At 40.6% G+C, this 24,214-nt stretch overlaps 2 protein-coding genes across 5 annotated transcripts in view; one reads left to right on the top strand and one right to left on the bottom strand.

Annotated features, from left to right (window-relative positions):
- UBR1 (ubiquitin protein ligase E3 component n-recognin 1) overlaps positions 1-9,807 on the top strand; it is a 58,152-nt gene extending 48,345 nt beyond the window's left edge. For all 4 annotated transcript variants that reach the window (XM_053384011.1, XM_053383994.1, XM_053384003.1 and 1 more), the window contains exons 40-47: positions 1,375-1,462; positions 3,021-3,154; positions 3,904-4,012; positions 5,067-5,123; positions 6,064-6,141; positions 7,301-7,471; positions 8,532-8,633; positions 9,076-9,807. In XM_053384011.1, the coding sequence (XP_053239986.1) occupies positions 1,375-1,462; positions 3,021-3,154; positions 3,904-4,012; positions 5,067-5,123; positions 6,064-6,141; positions 7,301-7,471; positions 8,532-8,633; positions 9,076-9,217 (881 nt within the window). In that variant the 3' untranslated portion in view covers positions 9,218-9,807. The remainder of the gene's footprint in view (positions 1-1,374; positions 1,463-3,020; positions 3,155-3,903; positions 4,013-5,066; positions 5,124-6,063; positions 6,142-7,300; positions 7,472-8,531; positions 8,634-9,075) is intronic.
- A 7,546-nt stretch (positions 9,808-17,353) lies between these two features.
- LOC128411548 (photoreceptor outer segment membrane glycoprotein 2) lies at positions 17,354-23,787 on the bottom strand. Its single transcript, XM_053383972.1, has 3 exons — positions 23,139-23,787; positions 21,137-21,383; positions 17,354-18,747 (listed from the first exon to the last, which is right to left on the bottom strand). The coding sequence occupies exons 1-3, from the start codon at positions 23,717-23,719 to the stop codon at positions 18,487-18,489; spliced, it is 1,089 nt and encodes a 362-aa protein (XP_053239947.1). The 5' UTR covers positions 23,720-23,787; the 3' UTR covers positions 17,354-18,486.
- Between the last annotated feature and the right edge of the window lie 427 nt (positions 23,788-24,214).

Genomic DNA, 24,214 nt, shown 5'->3' with positions numbered 1-24,214 from the left:
GTATCTTTTGTGTTTAGGTTTTTCTAGGTAACATCATAAAGTACTTTTAGATGTTTCGGCAGGAGGCTTTTATGCCTTCCAGTTCTCAAAAATAGTTCCATATATTTGTATGGTAGAGTGTTCACCTGCTGACATTCTAGGACCTAAGTGGCAAGGAAAAAGATCTGCTGACAGAAGAGATTTCCTTCATGGGTCTTAAAATTATCCCTTGCCTCCATCCAGCTACGAAATCCAAGCATGGTTGCACACACCTAACCCTTTCCTATGTCTAACAACTGTGTGGAGCATATAGGTGCTATCCCTGAACTGATGATTTGTGTCTTTGCAAACAAATCAGGCCCATAAGCCAAAAACAAACCTTGGTTATAGCTCTTGGCTTGTTTGGAGAGACACAAACCATGAGCCTGGATTTTAGTATAATGCTAAGCTAAACCTAGCAGCATGGCAAGAGTGATGGAGGCGCAAACCAGCCACAAGTTTTGCTCCATTCTGTAGCATGCTGCATGATTATCTTGAAACCACAGTTTACCTTAACCATGTTATAAAGGGATGTGTGAACCAGACCACTGGCTCCTGGTTTACAATATATCTGGTTAGAGCAGTTACTGTGTTCATTGGCTAGGGCAGCTGTATAAGGGTGTCAACAACTTGCTGGAAACTCCCATACTGGTGAACTTCATGCTGAACTACAGCTTTTGATTTCCCACCTGTCATTGCACATGCTTATATTAATGCTTTTAAAGTTCCTCTTTTTATACGGAACTTTTCCTCTTGTTCATAGTCTTGAGTTTAACCATTGTGATTTAGAAGACTGGGTCTTATATCTCCAAAACTCCTCTTGCTTGGTTCCATAATTTTAACTGGGTATCTCTGGTAAAGTAGTGATTAAATAAAGGGCCTGAAAAGAGACAGCATGAAAGCTACTTCATCTACCTACTTTTGTGTGTTAATTGCCAGCAAGCTGAATGTGAAGTTGGTAAGCGTGTTGTTCCAACAAAATCAGCCCATGTCTACACCACTGTTGCACGCTAGTCAACAGCATCAGGCATCTGCCCCAACAATATTATCAAGGTGGTGACTACAAGTTCCAGCCTGCCTTTTGATTTGCATGGATGTCTTCTGGACTTAAAGGTTAATTTCCCCCCTGGCCTGGCATTGTGGAGTTGAGGCAAATTATAGTCCACTTCTATGCTTGTCCTGGATTTAGAAGTGACTTGGGACATGCTGTTTCTCCCATGCACGTTGATGGCATTGCATAAATAAGTAAATATTAATGTAAAAAGAGTGGATTGTTATAGAAGAGAAAAAGTACACGAAAATTTGTAGATACTATTATGGGAAGAGATCCAATCTTTTTAAAATTGTTTTTTGCAGAGTGCCTGTCTGCACAAGTACAGCATGACAGTGAGGAAGCACGAGCAGCTGATTCTTTCTGTAAAGAAATTTGCAGGTACACAAGTGGGTAAGTAGCTTCTCTGCAACATTTTGATGGATCAGGAGTGCATTGTGTTGAATCCAGCTCCATTATTAGGACAAACAAAATGTCACAAAATAGTGTGCTAGCTTTAAGGTTCTCTAGAACTCTTCCCTAAGGTAGATGGTAAAGAAAGCTGAGAAGGGGAGTTTAAAATATGGCTGGTTGTGAAACAATGGAGTCTGTGTCTGGTCAGTGTCTTAAGATAGAATATGGGAGGGAAGTATCAAGTATTCCAGAGAGGTTGTGAGAGGTGCTGTGCAGGTTTGAAGTTGCACCCAAGGCTTCTGAAAGACAGAATACATTCACCACCAGCCAAGTATCCCACTCCCAAACCTTGCTTTGTTTATAATCTAGACCAGCTTTTCTCAATTTCAGGTGCCTAGATGTTGTTGGACTACTATTCCCATCATTCCTAGCCAGCATAGCCAGTGGTCATGAGTTGTAGTTGTAGTTCTAGCCTGATGAAGTGTCATGGAGAATTCAAAAGCTTGCACACATTTTGTAACGTTTTTCATTGGCTTAATAAAAGTATTGCCCTAATACGATTTGGGTTTTCTTTCTTTCTTGTGGACTAGCATTGCTACCTTACTGTACTGATGTTTCACATTCCCCAGGAAAGAAGGGAGAAAGGTTGATTATCAAATCAGGATCTGACATAGTTGTAATACTATGTGCAAAGTTCCTGTAACAGTTTTTTACTTCTACATTTTTTTAAAAACTGCCTTCAAGCTCTTGGGCAGGGGTAGAGAAACCTTTCTGGCAAGAGGACCTGATCTTTACCTTCTCCACCTCTGATGGGCTAAAGTTGACAGGCAGGCTGGGCCACTCACCTGTCAGTCACCTGATTGTTGAACTTCAGGTTTTCAAACAGTACCTTGTAAACAACATTGAGCAGGGATGTTTACAAATGGCTTTCAGACTACCATCCCATTTCTCCTTTGAACCACAGAGGTTTGAAGAAGAAGTGGGGAGGATTAGAAGTGTGCTGTAATCACTTCTCTGCAAAGCATCCAAGTGTGTATATATACATTTGTGTGTGACGGAAATATTGGTATTTTATTAAAAAGCAGCTTAAAAAGTATCTCTCTTTCAGTGAGGGACCTTTTTAATCTTCACAATTAAACCATTTGTATTTAATCAGTCAGGAATTTATATCATGTTTTAAAACCTGATCCATGGCAAGACCTCCTTGGTGGTGGCTCTCCATTTGTGGAATTTGTGGTTCTCCCTCCATGGTGAGGTGTGTCTGTCTCCTTCGTTAGTAACATTCAGAGGGGATTTTAAAATATTCCAGGCAATTGATAGCTGAAAGATGCTTGCCTGGCAACCTTGAAAACATTAGTTAGGAAGAATATGTGACTCTTTTTCTATGTTTTTAGATGTACTTAATGTTTTCAACTTGGTTTTTAATTGTATTGTTGTTCTGCTCAGTTGCCACTCTGCACTTCTTTGGGAGGAAGTGTGGGATAGAATTTTAATGAATAAATTAAATGTTGTTGACAACCTAAGATACTAAATACACATATTCAAATCTTTATTGCAGTTGTTATAGCCAAACAGTTGCAGGCTGGTATTTGTGGGATTGCATTAAGAAGGGCATCATGCCCTACCTCCGTTGTGCTGCTTTGTTTTTCCACTATTTGCTGGGAGTGCCTCCTCCAGAAGAACTTTCATCAGGTAAGTAGCAGAGCATGGTAATCTCAGCATGCCAAGGTAACGCCAGATTAAAAAGGTGCTGAACAATATCAACCACTACAAAATGGTTTTCAAAAAGTTCTTTTGATATATATTTTAAAATCCTTCTCCATAAATAATATCCAGTTTAACATTGCTCACCGGGGCAAGACTGTTTGAGCATACAACACCAATCCTGACTGCCAGTTAGTTTCCAGGCCCAATTCAAAGTGTTGATGTTGACCTATAAAGCCTTAAATGCTCAGGACTGCAATACCTTTAACCCCAGTGCTACAAGATTGCCCTGGCCACACTCCCACTGCCTCTCTCATACGAAGTGCTTTCTTCCCAGACCTTCAGTCTAAATGTGCTCTTCCATAACGGACACATCAGCACTAAGAAATTCAACCCGACAAAGACTAGGGGGTACCCTCAAAATAATTTGCTCCCACATCTTCCCACACAGAGGCAGCCGTAGTCTTCCTTAACATGGGAGGTTACAATTTGTGCATTCACAACAACAGTTCACATTGACTTACGGAGAAAAATAACTGACAGCTTTCAATGTGACTACATACATTCCCTCCACAGCAGCAAGAGTTCCTGGCTGTCATTCCAAACTGTCTATTGTCTTCATCTGATACATTTTTACTTTTCTAAATCTGCACCGAGTATTCACTTTTAACAGAAAAAAGGTTTTTTATGTTAGTTGCTGCACTTGAAGGTACGTCTGACATCTTTTTCCTTTGCAGTTTCAGAAGAAGGCCAGTTCAAGGCTCTTTGTGGATACTTGTCTCTACCCACCAATCTGTTCTTGCTTTTCCAAGAATATTGGGATACTATAGAGCCCTTACTCCAGAGGTATGACTGCTGTTGGGAGAAAAATCTGCATGTTTTTTCAGGTTCTCACATAGAGCATATGATTGTCCCAACATCCAGAAACTTGGCTGGGTGAGAAAGAATGGGCTGGGAACCATAGAGTGCAGTGGAATCGAGACTGTCTAGTCTAGCCTTTGTCAACTTGGTGCCCTCTGGATATTTTGGACTACAATTCCCACCAGTCTTGGCCCTCACAGTTGGCTAGGGGTGGTGGGAGTTATAGTTCAGGATGTCCAGTGGGGAACCAGGTTGGCAAAGGCTGATCTAATCTAACCCCTCATTTAGCCACCATCATTGCACAACTTAGGCCACTGTGTGTTGTGACCATAGGTAAGCCATGTGAAGCTGTCTGTTGATCCAGAAGACTTGGAACAAGTTTGCAAAGTTGCACTGGGGTAAAAGGACAGACCCAGAAATGTGATGGGGATGGGCTGTGAGGATACAGAGTGTGTTGATGTGTCTTTCAGGGTAGAACAGGCATAACCTGAATACAGGCAGCCTAACATATTTCAGCTTACTTAACTGTGTTAAATATGAGTTATTATTATATTATATTATATTATATTATATTATATTATATTATAATAGCAAAACTTAGTTTTCTAAAATTAAGTTCTTGGTTCTCATTAGTTATCTGAGCACCTTTGTATCAAGGGAGATGGTTCTGCCTTTGTTTATGGCCTTAGGAAAAGCAAACACCTTTTGGGGGTTGCTGGCCAGTCATACCGACCCAAAATCTTTGTGGGCATCCAGTGTGCCAAACTGAAAATCAAAGTTGGAATATATAAGAAAATTAAAAAATTGTCCAGTAGCACCTTAGAGACCAACTAAGTTTGTTCTTGGTATAAGCTTTTGTGTGCATGCACACTTCTAATCTGTGACAGGATTTATTCACCACTTCAGGGCAGGAGAGGGAATGATTCCAGTTATGAGTAAGAGTAGCAAAACACCAATTTAACTGGTAGTTTTGGGAACCAAGCTAGCGATGGACAGTACTACAATATATTATTGTCCTGATGGAGAATTTCACATGCAGGTGGTGTGCGGATCCAGCTGTACTCAGCTTTCTGAAGGGGAAAAGTATTGGAATAAGGTCAGTTTTACTTCTTTTTTCCTGAAACAGCAGTCTTGATTGCATTTTAATATTTAGCAGTGTGTTTCCATCAGTGCTCCTTGCCCCTTTGCTTTTAGATATATTGCGCCCCCAAAGTCTGCTCTTGGGTAAATACAGAAATGTCAGGAGAGTAGATAACCAAACTCCCACAATATTTCTGTTCTGATAAGAACAGTAGTGCACATGGCGCCAGCTGCATTGTGTGGAGAAGGTGGGTGCTCAGGACAGCCTTTCACACCACCTTCCTTGCCCAGCTGCTGCACAACATCCCTGCAGTGCTGCCAGTTGGTACTTGTTATCTGGTAGTTGCTGCCATCACCCCGTTTTCAGTTATGTACAGCCCTAGAAACAAGGGGAAAATGCGGAACACCCAGTGAACTTAAAGCTTTCACCAGTATGCCTCGTGCCTCCAGCCAATTTCTTGCAGTTACGCAGAGCGTAACGCCTGCTTTCTAGCCTTCTGTTTCTCCTTGGGAATGTGGCAGATTCCTGGCTTTACCACTCTGGCCCTAGACTTCTAATAGCATTTGACCCAAAGTGATCTAGGCACGTGGCAGTTACACACTGATCCAACCAGCCCAATTGTGAAACTTTTATTAGAAATAAAGGGGAAAGCAAGCAACAGGTCAAACAGAACACACGGTGAACCAGAGTGCTAATCCTGGCCTGTCCTCTGCAATATAATTTCCCTAGACTGCTTACTCATAGGCTGAATTCCCTATAGCAAGGTTCTAATGTATAACTATCACTTGCAAGCTCCTACTGCAGAGATCATAGCTGTCTTTGTGTCATCAGCCTTTGCAAATTTTGGATGAAATTTGAACGTTTTAAAGTTCAGCAGAAGAATACTTGGTAGCTGTTTCTTTGATGTGCTTTTGTATCCTGGAGTGTCGTAATTCTTCTTACTTGAATTAACTAGGTACCCAAGAAAAAGAAATAAATTGGTAGAGCTTCCAGAAGACTACAGTTGCCTTCTCAATAAAGGCTCTCAGTTTAGGTGAGAATTAGAAGTTTCTTTTGTGACTTTTTATGGATTTGTTCTTCATAAAACTGCGTTCTGTCTAAGCGATCAAGATATGTTGCATAATTGTGCCAAGAGAATAATTTTAAGGTAGACACAGTGCTTTTTTTCTGGGTGGGTACAGGGATACGTATACCCCTAAACATGTTGTAAATCTAAGTTTGGCCTCATTGAGGGGCAGTAGTTCAATATGAGTAGGAAAATGAGAGTACCCCTAAACATTTTTTTAGAAAACAAGCACTGGGTAGACATATATAGCCTTTTTTAAAAAAATTGAAAAAGCAGCACAATTTGATTGTGCAAATGGTATTGCAAAAAAATTTAAAAGTGGTAAATGGACTTGGTTCAAATATCAGGTTCCCCCCTTGCAGTTTAGGTTTATAAAAACTAAAGTTGTATTTAAATTTTGTATATATGGAGAAATTTGTCTGAAATTGTGTATAAAACCAATGGTTTGGAAGCACTGATTCCTTTTAGCTGTAGATCATACAATTTTCATTTTAGGATAAGGAGATATTATTACCACTGGAGTAGTAACAGGTTATACTGACTAATAAAATGGTTAAACTTGTGCAATATTGAATTTTATCGTGTTCAGAATTTGCAAAGTGCATTGGAAATTTCACTTGCCCATCACAACATTTCTGAAGTGAATTATTTTATTTAAACTAATTTATAAGCCCCTTAATATTTTTAAAATTTTGAGGTGGTGTACAGTGTAAAAACAATAAACAATATGATTACAACTTCCATTCCCATTGGGCTCAGACATTAGAATAATATATGGTTTTGCATTCCATCTGAACCTAAACCACGCCTCCTCAGTCTGCATTCAGAACCCTGGAAGTAACTTTGAAGCATAAAATTCTATTTTAATTTGAATGGCATGCTAGTTTCAGAATCATTCTAGCTAGCTTTTCTGTACATCAGCTGGTATACATCTGGAGGCATCCCATTAGAAAAAAGGATATTTTATCATCAAGTTTCTAAAGAAGGCCTGATAAAATGAAAGTTAGCATTGAAACAGGTTTTTGTTCACAAGCTGTCTTGGCAAATAATGTCCTTCTCATATTTTTGTTTTCTAATCTCCCTCTTGGTTCCAAATGTCATTCTCCGGTTAACTTTACCTTTCCAGATGCCCTCGATCCTCTGATGATGAAACCAAGCACCCCGTGTTGTGCTTGTTCTGTGGGGCTATGCTATGCTCTGAAAATACCTGCTGTCAGGAGCTGGTGAATGGGGAGGAGCTGGGAGCCTGCACTTCACATGCTGTCCACTGTGGTGCTGGAGTGTGCATTTTTCTCAAGTAGGTAACAGAGTAGAGTGTAAAGCCCATTGAAATTAATTGGAAGGATGGGGTGTTGATGTGCCAAATGCCATGCTGATTTTTCTTTTAGACTATTACAAGAGCATTACAGTCGTACCTTGGTTGTCGAACTTAATCTGTTCGGGGAACCGTTCGAAAACCAAGGCGCGGCTTCTGATGGGCTGCAGGAGCTTCCTGCACTCAATCTGAAGTTGCAGAAGTTGCGTCATTGGCTTCCAAAGAACGTTCAAAAACTGAAACACTTATGTCCGGGTTTTCGGCATTCGGTAGCCAAAACGTACAAGTACCAAGGCGTAGACTGTACATAGATACATAGATGTACATAGATGAACATTGGTTTTAGCTTGTTCTTTTCCCATAATACAATTTAAAATACTAGAGCTTGTGATACTTGGGGATTTCTTTATCTTTAGGATCAGATCATCTTAACCTAAATCATAAAATGGGGCTGACTACAGAGGTCTCGTGTTTCTTTTTAATTCCTTACACTATAGCCCAGAGTTGCTCATTAAGGGCAGAAATGTTTTTTGTGGTATAATTACCCATACAGTACCCTGATCTGGTCATAGTAACTCAGCACTCTACCGTTCACACATAAGAATTCAGGGAGTTGAGTAGCTTGTTCATTTTCTCACCTTCCCAGAAAGTCTGCATACAAAAGGATATTGGAAATTGTTGTTGTCTGTCTCAGGATACAGTAGAGGATACAGTGGAGGAGTGTGCCTTTGGGGGTGAGGTCAAGCTTTTGGAAGGTTGCAGTGCCTGTTGTGTCTGTAGAGCCTGATGCAGGAGAGACATGTTTTGTTGCAGCTGGGGCAGATGAAAGTGTTTGTGCTGCTGCAGATGCACCATAACGTTCCTTCTTTCTGCGATCACACCAGCGGTCATTCCTCCTCTGGTGACTGCCAAGGATACTGCTATGTTAGAAATACTGGGCTTTAAATAGGCAACACTATTTAATATTCTTCAAAGTGAATGGTGTACTGAGACCACTGCCATCTTGGGGAGTTTCTCTTTAACATAACTGTTTCTGCTTTAGAATCAGGGACTGCAAAGTTATCTTAATAGGAGGGAAAACCAGAGGCTCTTTCTATCCTGCACCATATCTAGATGAATATGGAGAAACAGACCCAAATCTGGCGTAAGTAGATGCTTTGCTCTGTTGCCTAGGAAATTTCACTTTGCTGCTTTTTATGTTATCTTCTTATGCTTTTTTACTACAATTATCTGATGCCAAAAATCTGGCAAATAACCTTCTCTTGGTATTTTAAAGTAACTGTTTGGATGCCTTCTGACTGTTCTTATCCTTTTCAACATAAACATGCATTTACAATGCCAGTAACTTGTTGTTTGACTGCTTAACAACAGAGGCTTTTGTTGCTAGCAAAAGTTCTTTGGTGAGACTGGTGGCTAGCCATAAATGCATTTCTTTGCGAGTTAACTGTGATTATTCCCTGTTAGTAGCTAGCATGTTGTACATACACCAACCTAAATATGTCAGAATAAAGCAAAGTTAAACGTACTTGCCACTTACAGTTTTCTCAAACCCTAATGCGTATATTCTTCTTGTTTCTCTTCCAAAGGCGAGGCAATCCTCTGCATTTGTGTCATGAAAGGTACAGGAAACTCCACTTGCTCTGGCAGCAACACTGCATCATAGAAGAGATTGCTCGAAGCCAGGAAACTAATCAGATCTTCTTTGGATTCAACTGGCACCTGCTCTGAGTGTCAGGCTCTTCTAGTTTACTATGACTGAGTCTCTTTAAAATTTACACATGAAATAATAAGATGCTTATTTTAAGGAGAAATCCCTAGCCCACTAAACTAAACAGTTTTTGGTGGGTGAACTTTGCTTAGAGAAATATGCATGCACACAACCTCTCAGTGTGATTATTGATTGATCAGAACCAGAAATTGCTGGGTTCTGTAGAACCGGGTTGGTCAGTGGATGTCTTTGGGGAATTACTTTTCCACCGGAGTCTGCTTTTCATAGGACTAATTTAGGTGCTTCAATTTTCCGCCTGTCATCTTTCGATGAAAGGATCAGATAATATTTCCCTTCATGTATATCAGCAGCAGTTCAGAATAGAACTGCTATTACTTAAACGGCTCCAGTGCATCTGAATATGAGAACAATGTACTTAAACCTATTTAATCCTTCCTCCCACAACTCTGCATCTGGCTTCCTCCTCCAGTTTAGCAACACTCAGAGTAGCCACACCCTGTGATTGGCTGGTCTGTGACTTATTCTTAGGGGAAGTAGTGTTACCAAGCATCTAGTAATCCATAGGAACAGTGTGAGGATGGAGCACAGAGGGGAATTTTAGAAGTTACTGAAAATGCTTTGAGGCTTGTGAGCACCCATTCACTCATTAAGTCACCACAAAAGCTTCCAGTTAGCTTTAATGCATCAGAAAGTCAATGTTTTGCTTTTGGCATAGCCAGATGAGCACCTTGTAACTGTAGTTGTTGTGCTCTCCAGCATTACAGGCCAGGAGTTTGGCTACCTGCTGCCATGGGTAGCCAGATGTTCCCCATAGCAATCTTTCTTACTGTGGACCATCATAGGCCCCAGACTGCAGCAAAAGAAGCCATTTAAATGAGCACCTGCTCTCAAGCAGCTACTAACACCACCTTAGAGGTTAATAGGAACAATAAAATAAAAATGGAAATTAGTTCAGTGTATGTACAAAGGGCTTTTCATTCAGTTTTATGTTTTTGGTTCTGTGGGAGACTTCAGTGACTGCATGTTGTCTGGTTTCATCATGCTGATTCCACAAACAAGTTGTTTTCAATAGCTCTCGAGGGTGCCCCATTTATAGAAGTTGATATTGAAATGTTGTAGTCACATCTTCCTTGTATATTGATTATAGCCATAACTATGTCAGAGGGACATAGTGGTGAGAGAGGAAAAACTTTCCCAATAAGCCTTTTGTAACTATCCCCTTCAAGGAATCACCCCCTTTTTTGTCTTAAAAGTTAAATTATCCTGATGGTGCATTTTATTTGTGTACTCTAGCCTTCCTACTTTCTTTTTGGAGTCTTTTGTGTATATTTAAGATTTTAAGAGTGAGGATAAGAAAATGTGTGGGTTTGTGTGCGAGAAAATAAATGTTCTGAGTATTTGGGAAAAACCCCGTCTCCATTTGGCAAAGAAAAAAGACATGACAGACAGTGAAATCCAAAAATAGGATTTCACATTTCATATTGTATAAATCCTAATTAGTGCACTGATGAGTTACCACTGTTCATAGGATAGTTTATAGGATGGAGCCAAGTGGAGCCAAGGCAGCCACACTTACCTGATATCCTGGCAGTGGAGTCTCTGCTGCCTCCCCAGGAGTGGGAGGGGCAAGGCAACATGGAGGTCAGCGCTGTGCGAATGCACTGGCAGAGCCACTATGGCATTTACACAGCACTGGTTTTCCTGTTGCCTTGCCCTTCCCAATTTCCCTCCTGGTCAGCAGCAGAGACTTCACTGCCGAGTGGTAAAGTAAGCACCACTGCTCCACCCCACTGTCTGCTTCTGAACTACAGTGAGTTATACTTTTTAATTATGTTTTGGTACCTAGATAATTTCTTCAAAATCTTTGTTTGCTTATCCACTTAAGTTTCCTTGTGCATTTCAAATAGCGTTTAGAATATTGCCATGAAGATTTTGTTTTCTTGGATAGTTTTCTGGGTATGAAAAACTCTGCACATAAACATCATTTTGGAAAATTCCAAACAGAGGTTTACGCTGGTTATAGAGGGGGGAAACAGTCATTGCAAAAACATGTGTGCTGAGATTACTGCAAAATGTTCCAGAAGCACTGCATGGTAAGAAGAGATTAGATAGTGTTCATGGTGTCTTGGTCATGTTCACTCTACTGTGATATGTTTTGATTATATATCCATTTGCTCATACTATTATACTTTGGATTTAAAAGGGGAACTGTGCTTGGACTTGCCTTGCCACTGTAGATTTAGCATGTCATCAGTGGTAGCTCTGTGTTAGTGCAGGCGTATCTCATCCTGATTTGGACATCCTGCTCTATTTTTCTGGGGTGGGTGGTTCTCACACATGGAAGAATCACTTCTCCTCTCCCAATCAAAAATAGTGATGTAGGAAGATCCCTCATTCAGTATGGTAACTGCAAAGAGAGACTTGTAAACAGATGCCTAATGAGGAATGTGAGAGCTAACTTCACTGCGAAGTTCTCAAACAATGGATTGGTTCTTGAAAACAATGAGCATGATTCAGGCAGCACCCGAGTTCCATTGGTTCAGTTAGAAAGTTAGGTGCATTCTTGATTTTGAAATAGGAAATCACACTTCAAAATACTTAACATTGGCTGGATTGTACTCAGCAAGATTAGTTTTTAATTCAGTTGCATGTGAACACTGCTTTTTGCTGAATTCAACAGTGTACAACCACAGCAGCTAGAGGTTAACATCCCTAGTCCCTTAAAGGAAGCTAAACGTTCACCCATAAGCAGAGGGAAGAGGAACGTAGGAGATCCAAAATGTGTGACTCCTTTTCTTGCTGATCAACCAGTAACTAGGATTCTCGCTTTCTTGAATGGGTGGGTCCTGTGCAGTCAAGCCCTGCTGTCTGATCAGTTTGAGGAATAATGCAGGCAGTTGATGTTTGTGTGCAGTTTTCTACCCAGCTAAGGATACACATATAGGAATATAGCTGAACAGTGTTTACTCCAGTGATCAGGTTTTTTGTTCCGTTTACTCTGATTTTTTTTAATAACCTGACTTGAGAAAAATCAGAGGCAAAATGAACAAACTAACTTCTGTTCTTATGTGTTTTTACTTTTCTAGCAAATAAGCTCATGCACAGATGAGAGTGAATGGTCATTTTTAGTTTCATTAATTACTATGCAGTTTATCTCACTGTGAGGATTATTTGTATTTAGTGAACACACAGTGCTAATGCCACTGACAGGAATCATAAGGAAGATGAATGGAATTTTATTTACATACATGCATATATTGTTATCCTTTAATTGCAAAAATGTAAATTTGAGCCTTGTATAATGTTCTTGTCCTTTTAAAATATCTTGTATCTGTATATTTAAAAAGGAAATAAAGTAACTTCTCATACCTTGTGGACTTCCATTTCAAAATGTTACGTTTCTAGACAACTGTAATGGATAATATCCGGTAAGGAAAATGAAGAGACAAGAGCTAAGAAATTATCAGCCAATATTTTAATGCCACCTTTTGCCACAGAACTGAAGTATATCAACCAGGCAGAGAGATATGGCCAACATTTAAACCAGAAATTACACCTATGTGTCTTCCTTTAAAAACAAACAAACAAACAAACACACCCTAATCTGTCATATAAACAGCTATGTCAGTAATAACTGTGACCGGTACATACTGGTTGCCTGTTATAACAAGAGTTATAAGCACAAACTCAGTGTTTCCCAAATGGCTGATATGTGAACTCTTCCCCCCCCCAAAAAAAAAATTTGATGTAACATTTTCATTGCTTAGTGCCACAAGAAATTATGAAACTCTGTATGTGAAACTGCCATAACATAAAACATAACATAACAACATAAAACATAACATAACAAAAACTACAGAGAGGCATTAGCTAATCACAGGTCACAATATTTTAAGAGGAGGCAGCGGTTCACATTTCAGCTATATATCATCAAGGCAGGGTATACAGTGGTACCTCGGGTTAAGAACTTAATTCGTTCTGGAGGTCCGTTCTTAACCTGAAACTGTTCTTAACCTGAGGTACCACTTTAGCTAATGGGGCCTCCTGCTGCTGCCGCACCGCTGGAACACAATTTCTGTTCTCATCCTGAAGCAAAGTTCTTAACCCGAGGTACTATTTCTGGGTTAGCGGAGTCTGTAACCTGAAGCGTCTGTAACCCGAGGTACCACTGTACTAGTGTAAGTATATGTGATGTATATACCTGTCAAATGAGGGGATCTTGCGTTGGTTCTTATATAGGTGCCTTAAGACCAGTGTCTTAAACTGTCTGAATGCAGTGGATCTATTTCCATGTATGGCAAGGTGTTTTTTTAAAAAACACACGTTGCTCTCCTATTTCTGATTGGCTTACACATTGATGATAAATAGGAGCAGAAGTCTACAACAAATCGTATTTATTTCTGTATCTGAGCAGATGCTGCAGCTTAGAGACTTGCCTTGCTAATGCCATCTGTGTCTCCTCTAATGAGAATTCAAATAAGGACTGTGCTGCTATTTGAGCTAGTTTTCCTTGGTTGGAACACAAATATTTCTAAACTCTGGAAAATGTTGGAAGTATCATTGTACTGGTGCATTAGGAAAGGTTGGCTTGCTCATTTTACATTTTAAAAAAGAAAACGAGAGATTACTTAACAGTTAAAGCTTAATTAATCCGCGTTAAGTGATCCTGGCTATATACTCTTACTTAAGTGATATGCCTTGCTGGGTCAACCTTATTTGTGAGAATTCCAGCAAGCTCTAGGGTAATAGACCAACAGAAAACTGGCTATGGGCTGCGCTCGTGTCTACCCTGGGGCTAGATGCTTACTTACATCCATGGTTTCCAACCTGTCATGATAATCTTGGTGGTACATGAGCACTTAGGAGATACTAAACAAAAGTGTATGAGAAAGAAGAAAGAGAAATCACCCTTAGAGGTGTCATCCAAGAAGCAATGCTGAGACTATTCTGGGTTAGAATCTTTTCTGCCAAAGATTCTAAGGAATATGCCTGCCATATCTCTCCAAGTTACTCGTCCCCTCAATTTTAAACAAGTGTTGCTGCTTGAGTGTCCACTTTTTCTAAACACGAAACCTTTTTGAAAGCCTTGCCACATCTCTGCCTGTCTAGTTTCATTTCTGGGTGACTATTGCTTACTTCACATTTATAACAAGAACTGGCTGGTTGTCCTCCTTTTAAGAACTTGAGAACATGTGAGGCTTGCATGACTTTCTATGCATGACTTGACTGGAAATGCAGAGGAATATTGACTAAGCTGGCTGGGGATGATTTGTGTTGTAGTCTAACATTTGGGGACCCAAGATGGAAGAGATCCTTTTCAATCGGTGTTTCGTCCCGGTTTTGGCACAGAAACTGCTTTGGTTGCCCTGTATGATTACCTCGGTTGGGAGAGAGACCGGGGAAATGTATCCCTGTTCATTCTCCTCAACCTCTCAGCAGCTTTTGTTTCCATCGGCTATGGTCTCCTTCTGGAGCAGCTGTCAGAGTTAGGGGTGGGTGGTACCGCTTTGCCTTGGTTCCAGTCATACTTGGATGGACGTTTCCAGAGGGTGTTCCTTGGAGAGTGTTCTTCAGCCCAGTGGAACCTTCAATGTGGGGTTCCTCAGGGTTCGATTTTATCCCCTATGTTGTTTTAACATCTACATGAAACCGCTGAGTGGAGTTATCCAGAGGTTTGGAATATGTTGTCAGCAATATGTTGATGACACCCAGCTCTTCTTGACCTTTATCTCTGCAGGAGAGGCAGTGGACCGCTTCACCCTCTGTGAACCAACCCAGACCCTCTGAGGCCCTTCTTCATGTTCCCACTCCATGAGAGGTCCAGAGGGCAGCGATATGAGTGGCTCCCTGCGTGTAGAATGCTCACCCCAAGGAGGTTTATCTGGTGTCTTTATTACATATCTTTAGGTGCCTGGTGAAAACGTTTTTCTATAACCAGGGCTTTGTCTGATTAAACTCTGTGTGACCTTTTAAATGTGTTGTGGGAGGGGAGTTGGTGCTTTGTTTTTGCTTTATGTATTTTATGTTCTCATTTTTATGTTGTGAGCTGCCCTATGATCTTCAGATGAAGGCAGTATACAAATTAGATGATAGATAGATGATAGATAGATAGATAAATAGATGATGATAGATAGATAGATAGATAGATAGATAGATAGATAGATAGATAGATGATAGATAGATGATAGATAGATAGATAGATAGATGATAGATAGATAGATAGATAGATAGATAGATAGATAGATAGATGATAGATAGATAGATAGATAGATAGATAGATAGATGATGATAGATAGATAGATGATAGATAGATAGATGATAAAGAGAATGGTCCTAAAGAAGAATGCTGGCCCACACAATCTCTGTCTAGGTAACTTACCAATCCACCCATCCACCAGAGAAAGAATAGGAAGAGAATTTGGCTGTTTCCAAATGAGTGATGAAGTCAAAGCTACAAAAAGGGTCTCTGCAAGTCTGCAACGGGGCTCATGAAAGAAAATCTGACAATCATGCTGATGAATTTGAAGGGTTGGTGCCAACCTAGCAGTTCAAAAGCATGCCAGTGCAAGTAGATAAATAGGTACCACTGTGGTGCATAGCATGGAGGCTGTGGCCCCAGGCACAATTTTGAAAGGGTGCAAACAGGCACCCCCACAGCAGGCTCCTTCATCAAAGCCTGACTCCATGCCAGAAGGAGCTGCACTTAATCACTTGATTCGTGTAATCATGTATGTAGCATTAAGCACAATTAAGTTACCATAAAAAGATTGGTTCACCATCAACTGAAATGGTGATTTCTGAGGTCAGTTATCTGAGGTGACTACTAGTAATCCAAATATGTCCAGAGAAACTTCTCTTTCCCCCAACTCTCCTCCATAGAGCTTGTGATTTGCAAAAGGGGTTGAGCCGCAGCTGCCATTCTTCAACAAATTACAGGTAGGTCACATGTCTAATAAGGAATAATTTTCTCCTTACTGCACAATCTGCTACTGAGAAAATTGAGAGAAAATCAGACTAAATGATCATAATGGCCCCTTGTGCAGGAGGAAGCGGGGTGGAATTTCTCCTAGTATCCTTATAGGAGAATGAATGGACACACACACACACACACACACACACACACACACTCTTACATGTAATTTAAATGGATTGATTTTATTTGTACATTTTCACCCTTTGCAAGTGCAAACCAAACATTATATTTACAAAAACTATGCTAATATAGTTTTTGATAATATATATAGCATAATCTCTTTCAGTCTGTAACTTCTGGGATTTTTTGAAAAAGAGCAGAGTGAAATATTAATGCATTTGCATATTTTCAAAATTTAAATTATGAGCTACTGGTACCTAGCAGCATAACCAGTGCTTTCCCTTAGGGGTACTCAAGGGTACGCAGTACCGGCACCTCTTTTTGTTGTTAAAAAGTGTGGCACTTACTGTAACAACTTCATGGTGAGTACCGGCACCTATTTTTCTAGAAAAAAAGCATTGAATTTTTTATTCACTTAGTCACCATTGCTAATAAATATCTATAAAGACTTGAAAGTGTTTTTATTTGATGCCTAGTTCTGAATTACATACTGCAAAGTTGCTATCTGCTAGTTGTTACTCACAACATGCACATATTTTAGTGTATGCTAAATTCTATATTGTAAGGTCCACTGTGGTTTCATTTCTGTTCATGGAACCTTCTTTCTCTCTCTAACTTCATTATTCGCTTGGGATTTGAGGCCAACCTTTATTCACTTTAGCACCTTTATGAGGGAGCCCTATTTCAGAATGCAAATCTATAACCACCCTGAATGATTTGCTTTCAAATTACAAGTTAATAATAAAAAAAATTATTTATACCCCGCCCTTCCCGGCCAGAGCCGGGCTCAGGGCAGCTAACACCAGTAAAATTACAATAAAAACATAATGGGGGGGACAATTTAAAATGCAGGTTAAAATGCAATTTAAAATGCAGCCTCATTTTAAAAGTAGCTCATGGATGAAAACCATAAGGGGAGGGAAAACATAAGGGTCAGACTGAGTCCAAACCAAAGGCCAGGCAGAACAGCTCTGTCTTGCAGGCCCTGCGGAAAGATGGCGTCCCACTGGGCCCTAGTCTCTTGTGACGGAGCGTTCCACCAAGTCGGGGCCAGTACTGAAAGGGTCCTGGCCTTAGTTGAGACCAATCTAACCACCTTGCGGCTTGGGACCTCCAAAGTGTTGTCATTTGTGGACCTTAAGGTCCTCCGCGGGACATACCAGGAGAGGTGGACCCATAGGTACATGGGTCCTAGGCTGCATAGGGCTTTAAAGGTCAAAACCAGCACCTTAAACTTGAACCTGTACTCCACCGGGAGCCAGTGCAGTTGGTAAAGCACTGGATGAATGTGATCCCGTGGCAAGGACCCCGTAAGGGAACTTGCCGCAGCATTCTGCACCCGCTGGAGTTTCTGGGTCAGCTTCAAAGGCAGCCCTGCGTAGAGCAAGTTACAATAATCAGGCCTGGAGCTGACCGTTGCATGGATCACTGTGGCCAGATCAGGGCGAGAAAGGTAAGGGACCAACTGCTTAATACGGCGTAGATGGAAAAACCTGTTAAAGAAACAGGTTTGAAGCGTTTAAGTTCTAAACTTACAGTGACAATAAATTGCATTCAGTTAAGGCAGCCTTACAGCAGTTAAGTGAATAAAGATACTTCTGTCACATTAAGATAAAATATATTCAGATGATATAACAAGCTTTTTTGTGATGAGAGCGCAGAAAGTGGACTTGGGAATTTTAGAAAGCTGTGCTTTAGGCAGGTACAGTCACTGCAAAATATAGGAACAACTTGACCTACAAAAAGACTGAGCGATAAATGATTTAAAAACCCACCACTCCTAAAGCTATATGGTGCTCAGTCTGTTTCATACAGCAATGCAGTTATCTTCCTGGTGTTCACATTTCATAAACACTGGGCATAACATATTTAGAGTAAAAGAAGGGGGGAAACATTGCAAATTCCAAACCAGCATTCTATGTGCATTGTAAAAGAGAGAGAGAAGGGCTGTGTAGAACTAGGTAACACTGTAAATTCAGAAACTGGGTAAGTACATTGAAGTTCTACCCTCTGCCAGAAGTCCTCATGTTTTGTCTTGTTACCAGGATGTGATTTACTGATCCCATTCTTTGGATTCTGGTTTTATTCTCACCTGTGGGGAAAAACGCACAGCAAAAATGCACAGTAGTGACTGTGATGCCAAACCATATTAGAAGTCTTGAGTACTGCATCCAGTTAAGCTGTGGGGATTGATTTTGTTGGAACATTCTCTGGACCGTGGTTTGCAGTTTTAACGTCCATGTTAGGGTCATTCCCTGAAACCGTTGATATCTGATTAGCCTTGCCAAGATTCTTAATGATGTTGATGTTGTTTTTGGCAGTTTCTACAAAGCTGTTCTCAAGCAACCAACCATCTGAGTCACACTGCGGATCACCCAGGAGGAGAACATTCCTCATTGCTGTTTGAAGGTAACGAACTCCAGTAAGCACAGACAGCTAGAGAGAGAAAAAGAACCAAATTAACATTACAAACCATTAACCAATGAAAAAAAAAAGAAAGAAAAACCTATTAAGAATACTGTTATGACCACTGGGAACTAGAATTGCTTAGTGTTGCAATTCTGTTCTTTGTTTTTAAATTATTTACTATTAATGTTTTAATGTTAGGCTTAATGGAATATTTTAGCAATGAATTTCTTGGCTTTCTCAAATTTTATTATACACTAAAAGATGAGGATTTCCAAGTGAAGCATGCTACCAGTGCAGCTAGGTGGTGTCATGCTTTATCTTACATAAAGGGTGGGATATGGCTCACCGAGGGACGCGGGTGGCGCTGTGGTCTAAACCACAGAGCCTAGGGCTTGCCAATCAGAAGGTCAGCGGTTCGAATCCCCGCGACGGGGTGAGCTCCTGTTGTTCGGTCCCAGCTCCTGCCCACCTAGCAGTTCGAAAGCATGTCAAGTGCAAGTAGATAAATAGGTACCGCTCTGGCGGGAAGGTAAATGGCGTTTCCGTGCACTACTCTGGTTTGCCAGAAGCGGCTTAGTTATGCTGGCCACATGACCCGGAAGCTGTCTGAGGACAGATGCCGGCTCCCTCGGCCTATAGAGCGAGATGAGTGCTGCAACCTCAGAGTCATCCGCGACTGGACCTAATGGTCAGGGGTACCTTTACCTTTACTGTACCTTTGTGGCTCATTGACAGAGCATCTGCTTTGCATGCAGAAGATACCAAGTTCAATCCCCAACATGTCCAGATAGAACCAGAAAGGAACACTGTTTGAAATCCTAGAGATCCACAACCATTATTATTATTATTATTATTATTATTATTATTATTATTATTATTATTATATCTCCTTTTGGTTCACCTTTCTGTGCATTATCTGAATGTATTAACCCCAGGTACACACATTTGAGACCCTTAATTGTTTTCAGAATGTTAAGTCTGAGGTAATTTAGACTTTGTCCCAATGCCAATTGAAAATTTTAGGAATTATCTAGTGGTAAGGCTACTGTTACTGTGCTTTTAGTCTTCAGCTAGAACCTTTTCTGCCTTGATGTAGCTTTGCAGCAAGCACAGTAAGGGATAAAATTGCTGGTATTTTTGGATGCCCCAGACTCAAAAGGTCACTGTTACTTGTGAGCATCATCAGACATAAGAAGCTTTTATTTGTCACAGTCTTGTTATTTGCCCTACATTAAAGGAGACCGTGAAAAGGAGAGGTGTGTTGTTGGAACGTCCTGTTCCCTCCCCCACCAAAAAGAACAAGCTGATGAATTTTAAGGAATCTTATTCTTATCTACTTTAAAGCCTGATGAATATTTTATACTGCATGTTATTTCCTCCATAAGCAGTGATTTATATATATATATATTTAAAAAAACCAACAATTCAATTATATATATATATATATATATATATATATATATATATATATATATATTAAAAACCAACAATTCAATTTTTATATATATATTTTAAAAACCCAACAATTCAAATCTATTCATATTGATTTAGTGAAGGCAACATAGATTGAGCAAGGATATTGTGTATTTACCAAAATTCTGGATAATGCAGACATCCTCAACTATTTGTTCTCTGCAGTGCTTTTTTTCTTTAAAAGTGTTTAGGGGTACTCTCATTTTGACTCAAGAAAATCACCATTTTATAGTTCATATCAGGGAAAATAAATACAGTAAATGGACAAAAGTACAAAGATTCACAAAATGTTTAGGGGTGTATGTACCCCTGCATCCCCCCCGAAAAAAGCACTTGTTCTCTTTTTTCAGCCTGAGGACTACATTCCCTCAAGGGCAGTCTTCTGGGGTTGCATGAAAATGGTGGATGTGGCCAGACAGAGCCAAAAATGTATATGACTCCTATCTTGGAGGCTATATTCAAGATATGTGTGAATACCAGAGGTTTCTACATACCTCTGTCCAGCCAAACAAGAGGCACCACAGCTCAAGGGCACATTCCAGTCAGCCCAAAGCATTTATGGTGCTTAAACACAGCAGGTCCAGTGAGGGCCATTGCCTATGGAGAGCCTCAAGGGTCAGACAGAAAGGCCTGGAGGACTGCATTCATCATAGTACAGTGGTACCTTGGGTTACATACGCTTCAGGTTACATACGCTTCAGGTTACAGCCTCTGCTAACCCAGAAATATTACCTCAGGTTAAGAACTTTGCTTCAGGATGAGAACAGAAATTGTGCTCCGGCGGCGCGGCAGCAGCAGGAGGCACCATTAGCTAAAGTGGTGCTTCAGGTTAAGAACAGTTTCTGGTTAAGAACGGACCTCCAGAACGAATTAAGTCCTTAACCTGAGGTACCACTGTACTTGCGAAACAAGAAGCTCTGAAAGTTGTGCTGTAATATTTTACCTCAAACAACCAGATGAGGAGCACAGTGATACCGATGGATCTCATGATGTCAGTGTAATAATCCAGTAGGGCTTCCCTGCATCCTCTCATCCAAATATTAAGTTCTTCTGTCATAAAATCATAGTTGTAGTGAGCTGTATTGTTTGTTAGCTGATACTGGATGCAGGGCCGGGGTGAGATTGGGTTGCAACAACTGAAGGGGACTCCATCCACCAAGAACTTCCCATCGACGTTACTTTTTAAGCGGCTGCAACAAAGATGTGGAAAATAGACACTGTGAGAGTAGTAAATAGGTCAGCTTGCTAGTGTGGTCATACTCCTTAAAGCACATTCAGGGCACATTTCCTCCCCTCAGAGAATTCTGGGCACTGTCGTTTACCCTTACAATGCCCAGCAATCCTTAACAAAAGACAGTGCCCAGAATTTTTTGAGGGGGGACAATGTGTTTAAAATGCGCTTAAAGGTGTCACCTTTGACCGGATTTAACCGTCCAGATGCATTCAGTCTTTTGCGTTACAGATACAGATTTCATGCATCTGGTGAAGTGGACTGTAGTTAGTCTTTAAGTGGCCACAGTACTTGGTTGATGTTTTTGCTGTAACAAACTAGCTTAGCTATTCCTCTGGAAACTGGAAAGTTCACTTGGTGCAAAATAGAGTAGCACGATCCCTAACTAGGCAACTAGTAGAACAGATCATAAACCCATCGCTTTTGGAAACAGCTGAATTGGCTGCTGGTTTGTTTCCAAGCAGTTTGTTTCCTTTCAATTTGCAGGCAGTGCAGACCTGGGTTTCTGAAGGACCCTCTTATTCTGCATGAAATTGCCCAGCTGTTAAGCTCTTCCTCATATATCTTTCACTGAATTCCCCCACCTTCTTCTACATCCCCATTGCAGCAGCCTGGATGTAGAATAGTCCCCCCCAGTGAGTCTAGCCTGGCGCTAACCGTAATGTCTTTTTGACACAACTGAAGTCCTTTTCATTTGCCCAGGCCTTTGAGATATCTTTTAGGTCTTTTACTCTTGAGCTGAATGTGGTTTTTCCTTTGTTTGTGATGCTGTTTGTGTGTGTTTTTATTTATTTTTAGCACTGTTTTAAAATCGAAAGCAGCCATGTAAGTCTTTGGACTAATAGAGTGGGATAATTAAATAGTTTACAATGGTTTTGTTTATTTCTATATGTCAACAGACTAGGCGCTTCTCTTTAAAATTATATTTGTCCTATTTAAATACATTTGCTTTATTAGTTTAACAGCATCACTGTGTGCCATGAGTAATTATGCCCCTACTTCACTCCTGCCTGGTTACCATCTTGGATGGTTCCCTTCAAAAATGATATTATAGAGCTGGGAAAGGGCAACCAAAACGATCAAGGGCTGGGGCACCTCCCCTATGAGGAAAGCTTATAAATTTGGGGCTTTTTTAGTTGAGAGAAAAGGTGACTAAGGAGGGCATGGCAGAGTGTTTAACAGTATGCATGGCAGAGAGAGGGAGAAGTCATTATCTCTCTTATAGTACTAGAACTCAGAGCCATCCAATGTAGCTGAATGGTAGAAGATTCAGGACAGACCAAAAAAAAGAGCTTCTTCACAGGGCATATATTTAAACTATGGAATTTGCTTCCGGAAGATGGATTGATGAACACAAATTTGGATGGTTTTTTAAAGAAGATTAAGCAAAACAATGACAGATAAGGCTAGCCGCTGTCAGGGGAAGCATGCCTCTGAATATCAGTCGCTGAGAACCATAAGTGGGAGGACTGCTGTTCCAGTCAGGTCTTACTTGTGAGATTCCCATAGGCATCTGGTTGGCCACTCTAAGAACAGGATGCTGAACTAGATGAGCCTTTGGCCTGATTCAGTTGGGTTGCTCTTAAATTCATCGCTTTCTCTAGGCTACCATGGCATTCCCTAGTGTTTCCCGGTTATATACTCAGATTCATTTGCTCAACCAAAACTGATTTTATGAGACAACATCAAAACATATTACACATTTAATACTTACTCTTGAACATCCTTTGAAGCCATATCCAGATAGCGAACTGAGACCCACTGAATTTCGAACCAATCCCTGAAACCGTTGTTTCCACAGCATTGGAATCTGATTTGTAATATGTCAATGGTTTTCTTTAAAAAGCACCTTCCAGGAATGTCTGTGTCCTTGTAGAACTTAATAGCGTCCCTCAGCCCCAGATACAGAGATTCCTCCAGTTCATTTCTCATGGTATAACACATGACAGCACCTACCAAAATGCAGAAGGTGAAGCAGAACGTGCAAACAATATAAGGGAGCATAAACAACTTCCATCGGTTGAATTTGTTGGAGTCTGTGCAGTCATAGCAGATTTTACCTCCAAGAAAGTTGATGATGCATGCTACAACCCCTACAGATATTAGCATGTTGGGGACAGAGTTAATATCCCCTTTGCCCATCAACTCACTTCGCTTTCTGAGTTCGATCTTCAGGAAAAGTCCCAGGCTGAACAGAATTACACCAGACACCACAGAAATCCAGTTGAGGATCCACAGGATTTGAGCCAATTTGTCTCTCTTGGTTTTGGTGAATTTTACTCTCAGGACAGCCATGGTCACAGTGTTAGGAAAAGAAGTGTTGCTCGACAAAATCTCCTAATCAGATTATCAGGATGCACGGGCAAAGGCCTATAGCAGAAGCCTGTGAAACAGAAAGAGAGAGAGAGATTACTGCCTTTCTCCTGTGTGCATTCTAGCATCCTGTATAGTCTCTTAAGATGTTATCCAAGACTTGCAAGAACTTGCAAGTTCTCACGCCAGTCTCACAGTGGGGCTATGTCTTCTGAGATATATATGCATTATTTGGAAGTAAGTCCCACTGATTTCCATGGAGAATGCTGGTCACACTCCACTTCTCATCAGCCCTGTTAGAATGGCCAATGGCGTGGTTAGAATGGCCAACGGCGTGGTTGCTGTTGTAGACTCCAATAGCATTGGGGGGGGGGTTGATTTGTGGCCGATCCAGTAGGGTAGAAACATATTCCTTTGGGCTCATATGGGCTTCCCAAATGAGATAAGGGGGTTAAAACCAGAAACATAAATCCCATT

The sequence above is a fragment of the Podarcis raffonei genome, chromosome 1 (genome assembly GCF_027172205.1).
Source record: "Podarcis raffonei isolate rPodRaf1 chromosome 1, rPodRaf1.pri, whole genome shotgun sequence".
Classification (NCBI taxonomy): Eukaryota; Metazoa; Chordata; class Lepidosauria; order Squamata; family Lacertidae; genus Podarcis; species Podarcis raffonei.
The sequence above is the reverse complement of the archived record's forward strand: the minus strand, read 5'-3'. Positions and strand labels throughout refer to the sequence as shown.

Excerpts from the sequence above, each read along its gene's own strand:
- LOC128411548 (XM_053383972.1), bottom strand. The coding sequence starts at position 23,719 with ATGGCTGTCCTGAGAGTAAAATTCACCAAAACCAAGAGAGACAAATTG. Across the intron at positions 21,384-23,138 it reads GCTTCAAAGGATGTTCAAGA|CCGCTTAAAAAGTAACGTCG; the intron begins GTAAGTATTAAA and ends TCTTTGTTGCAG. Across the intron at positions 18,748-21,136 it reads TCCTCATCTGGTTGTTTGAG|CTGTCTGTGCTTACTGGAGT; the intron begins GTAAAATATTAC and ends TTCTCTCTCTAG.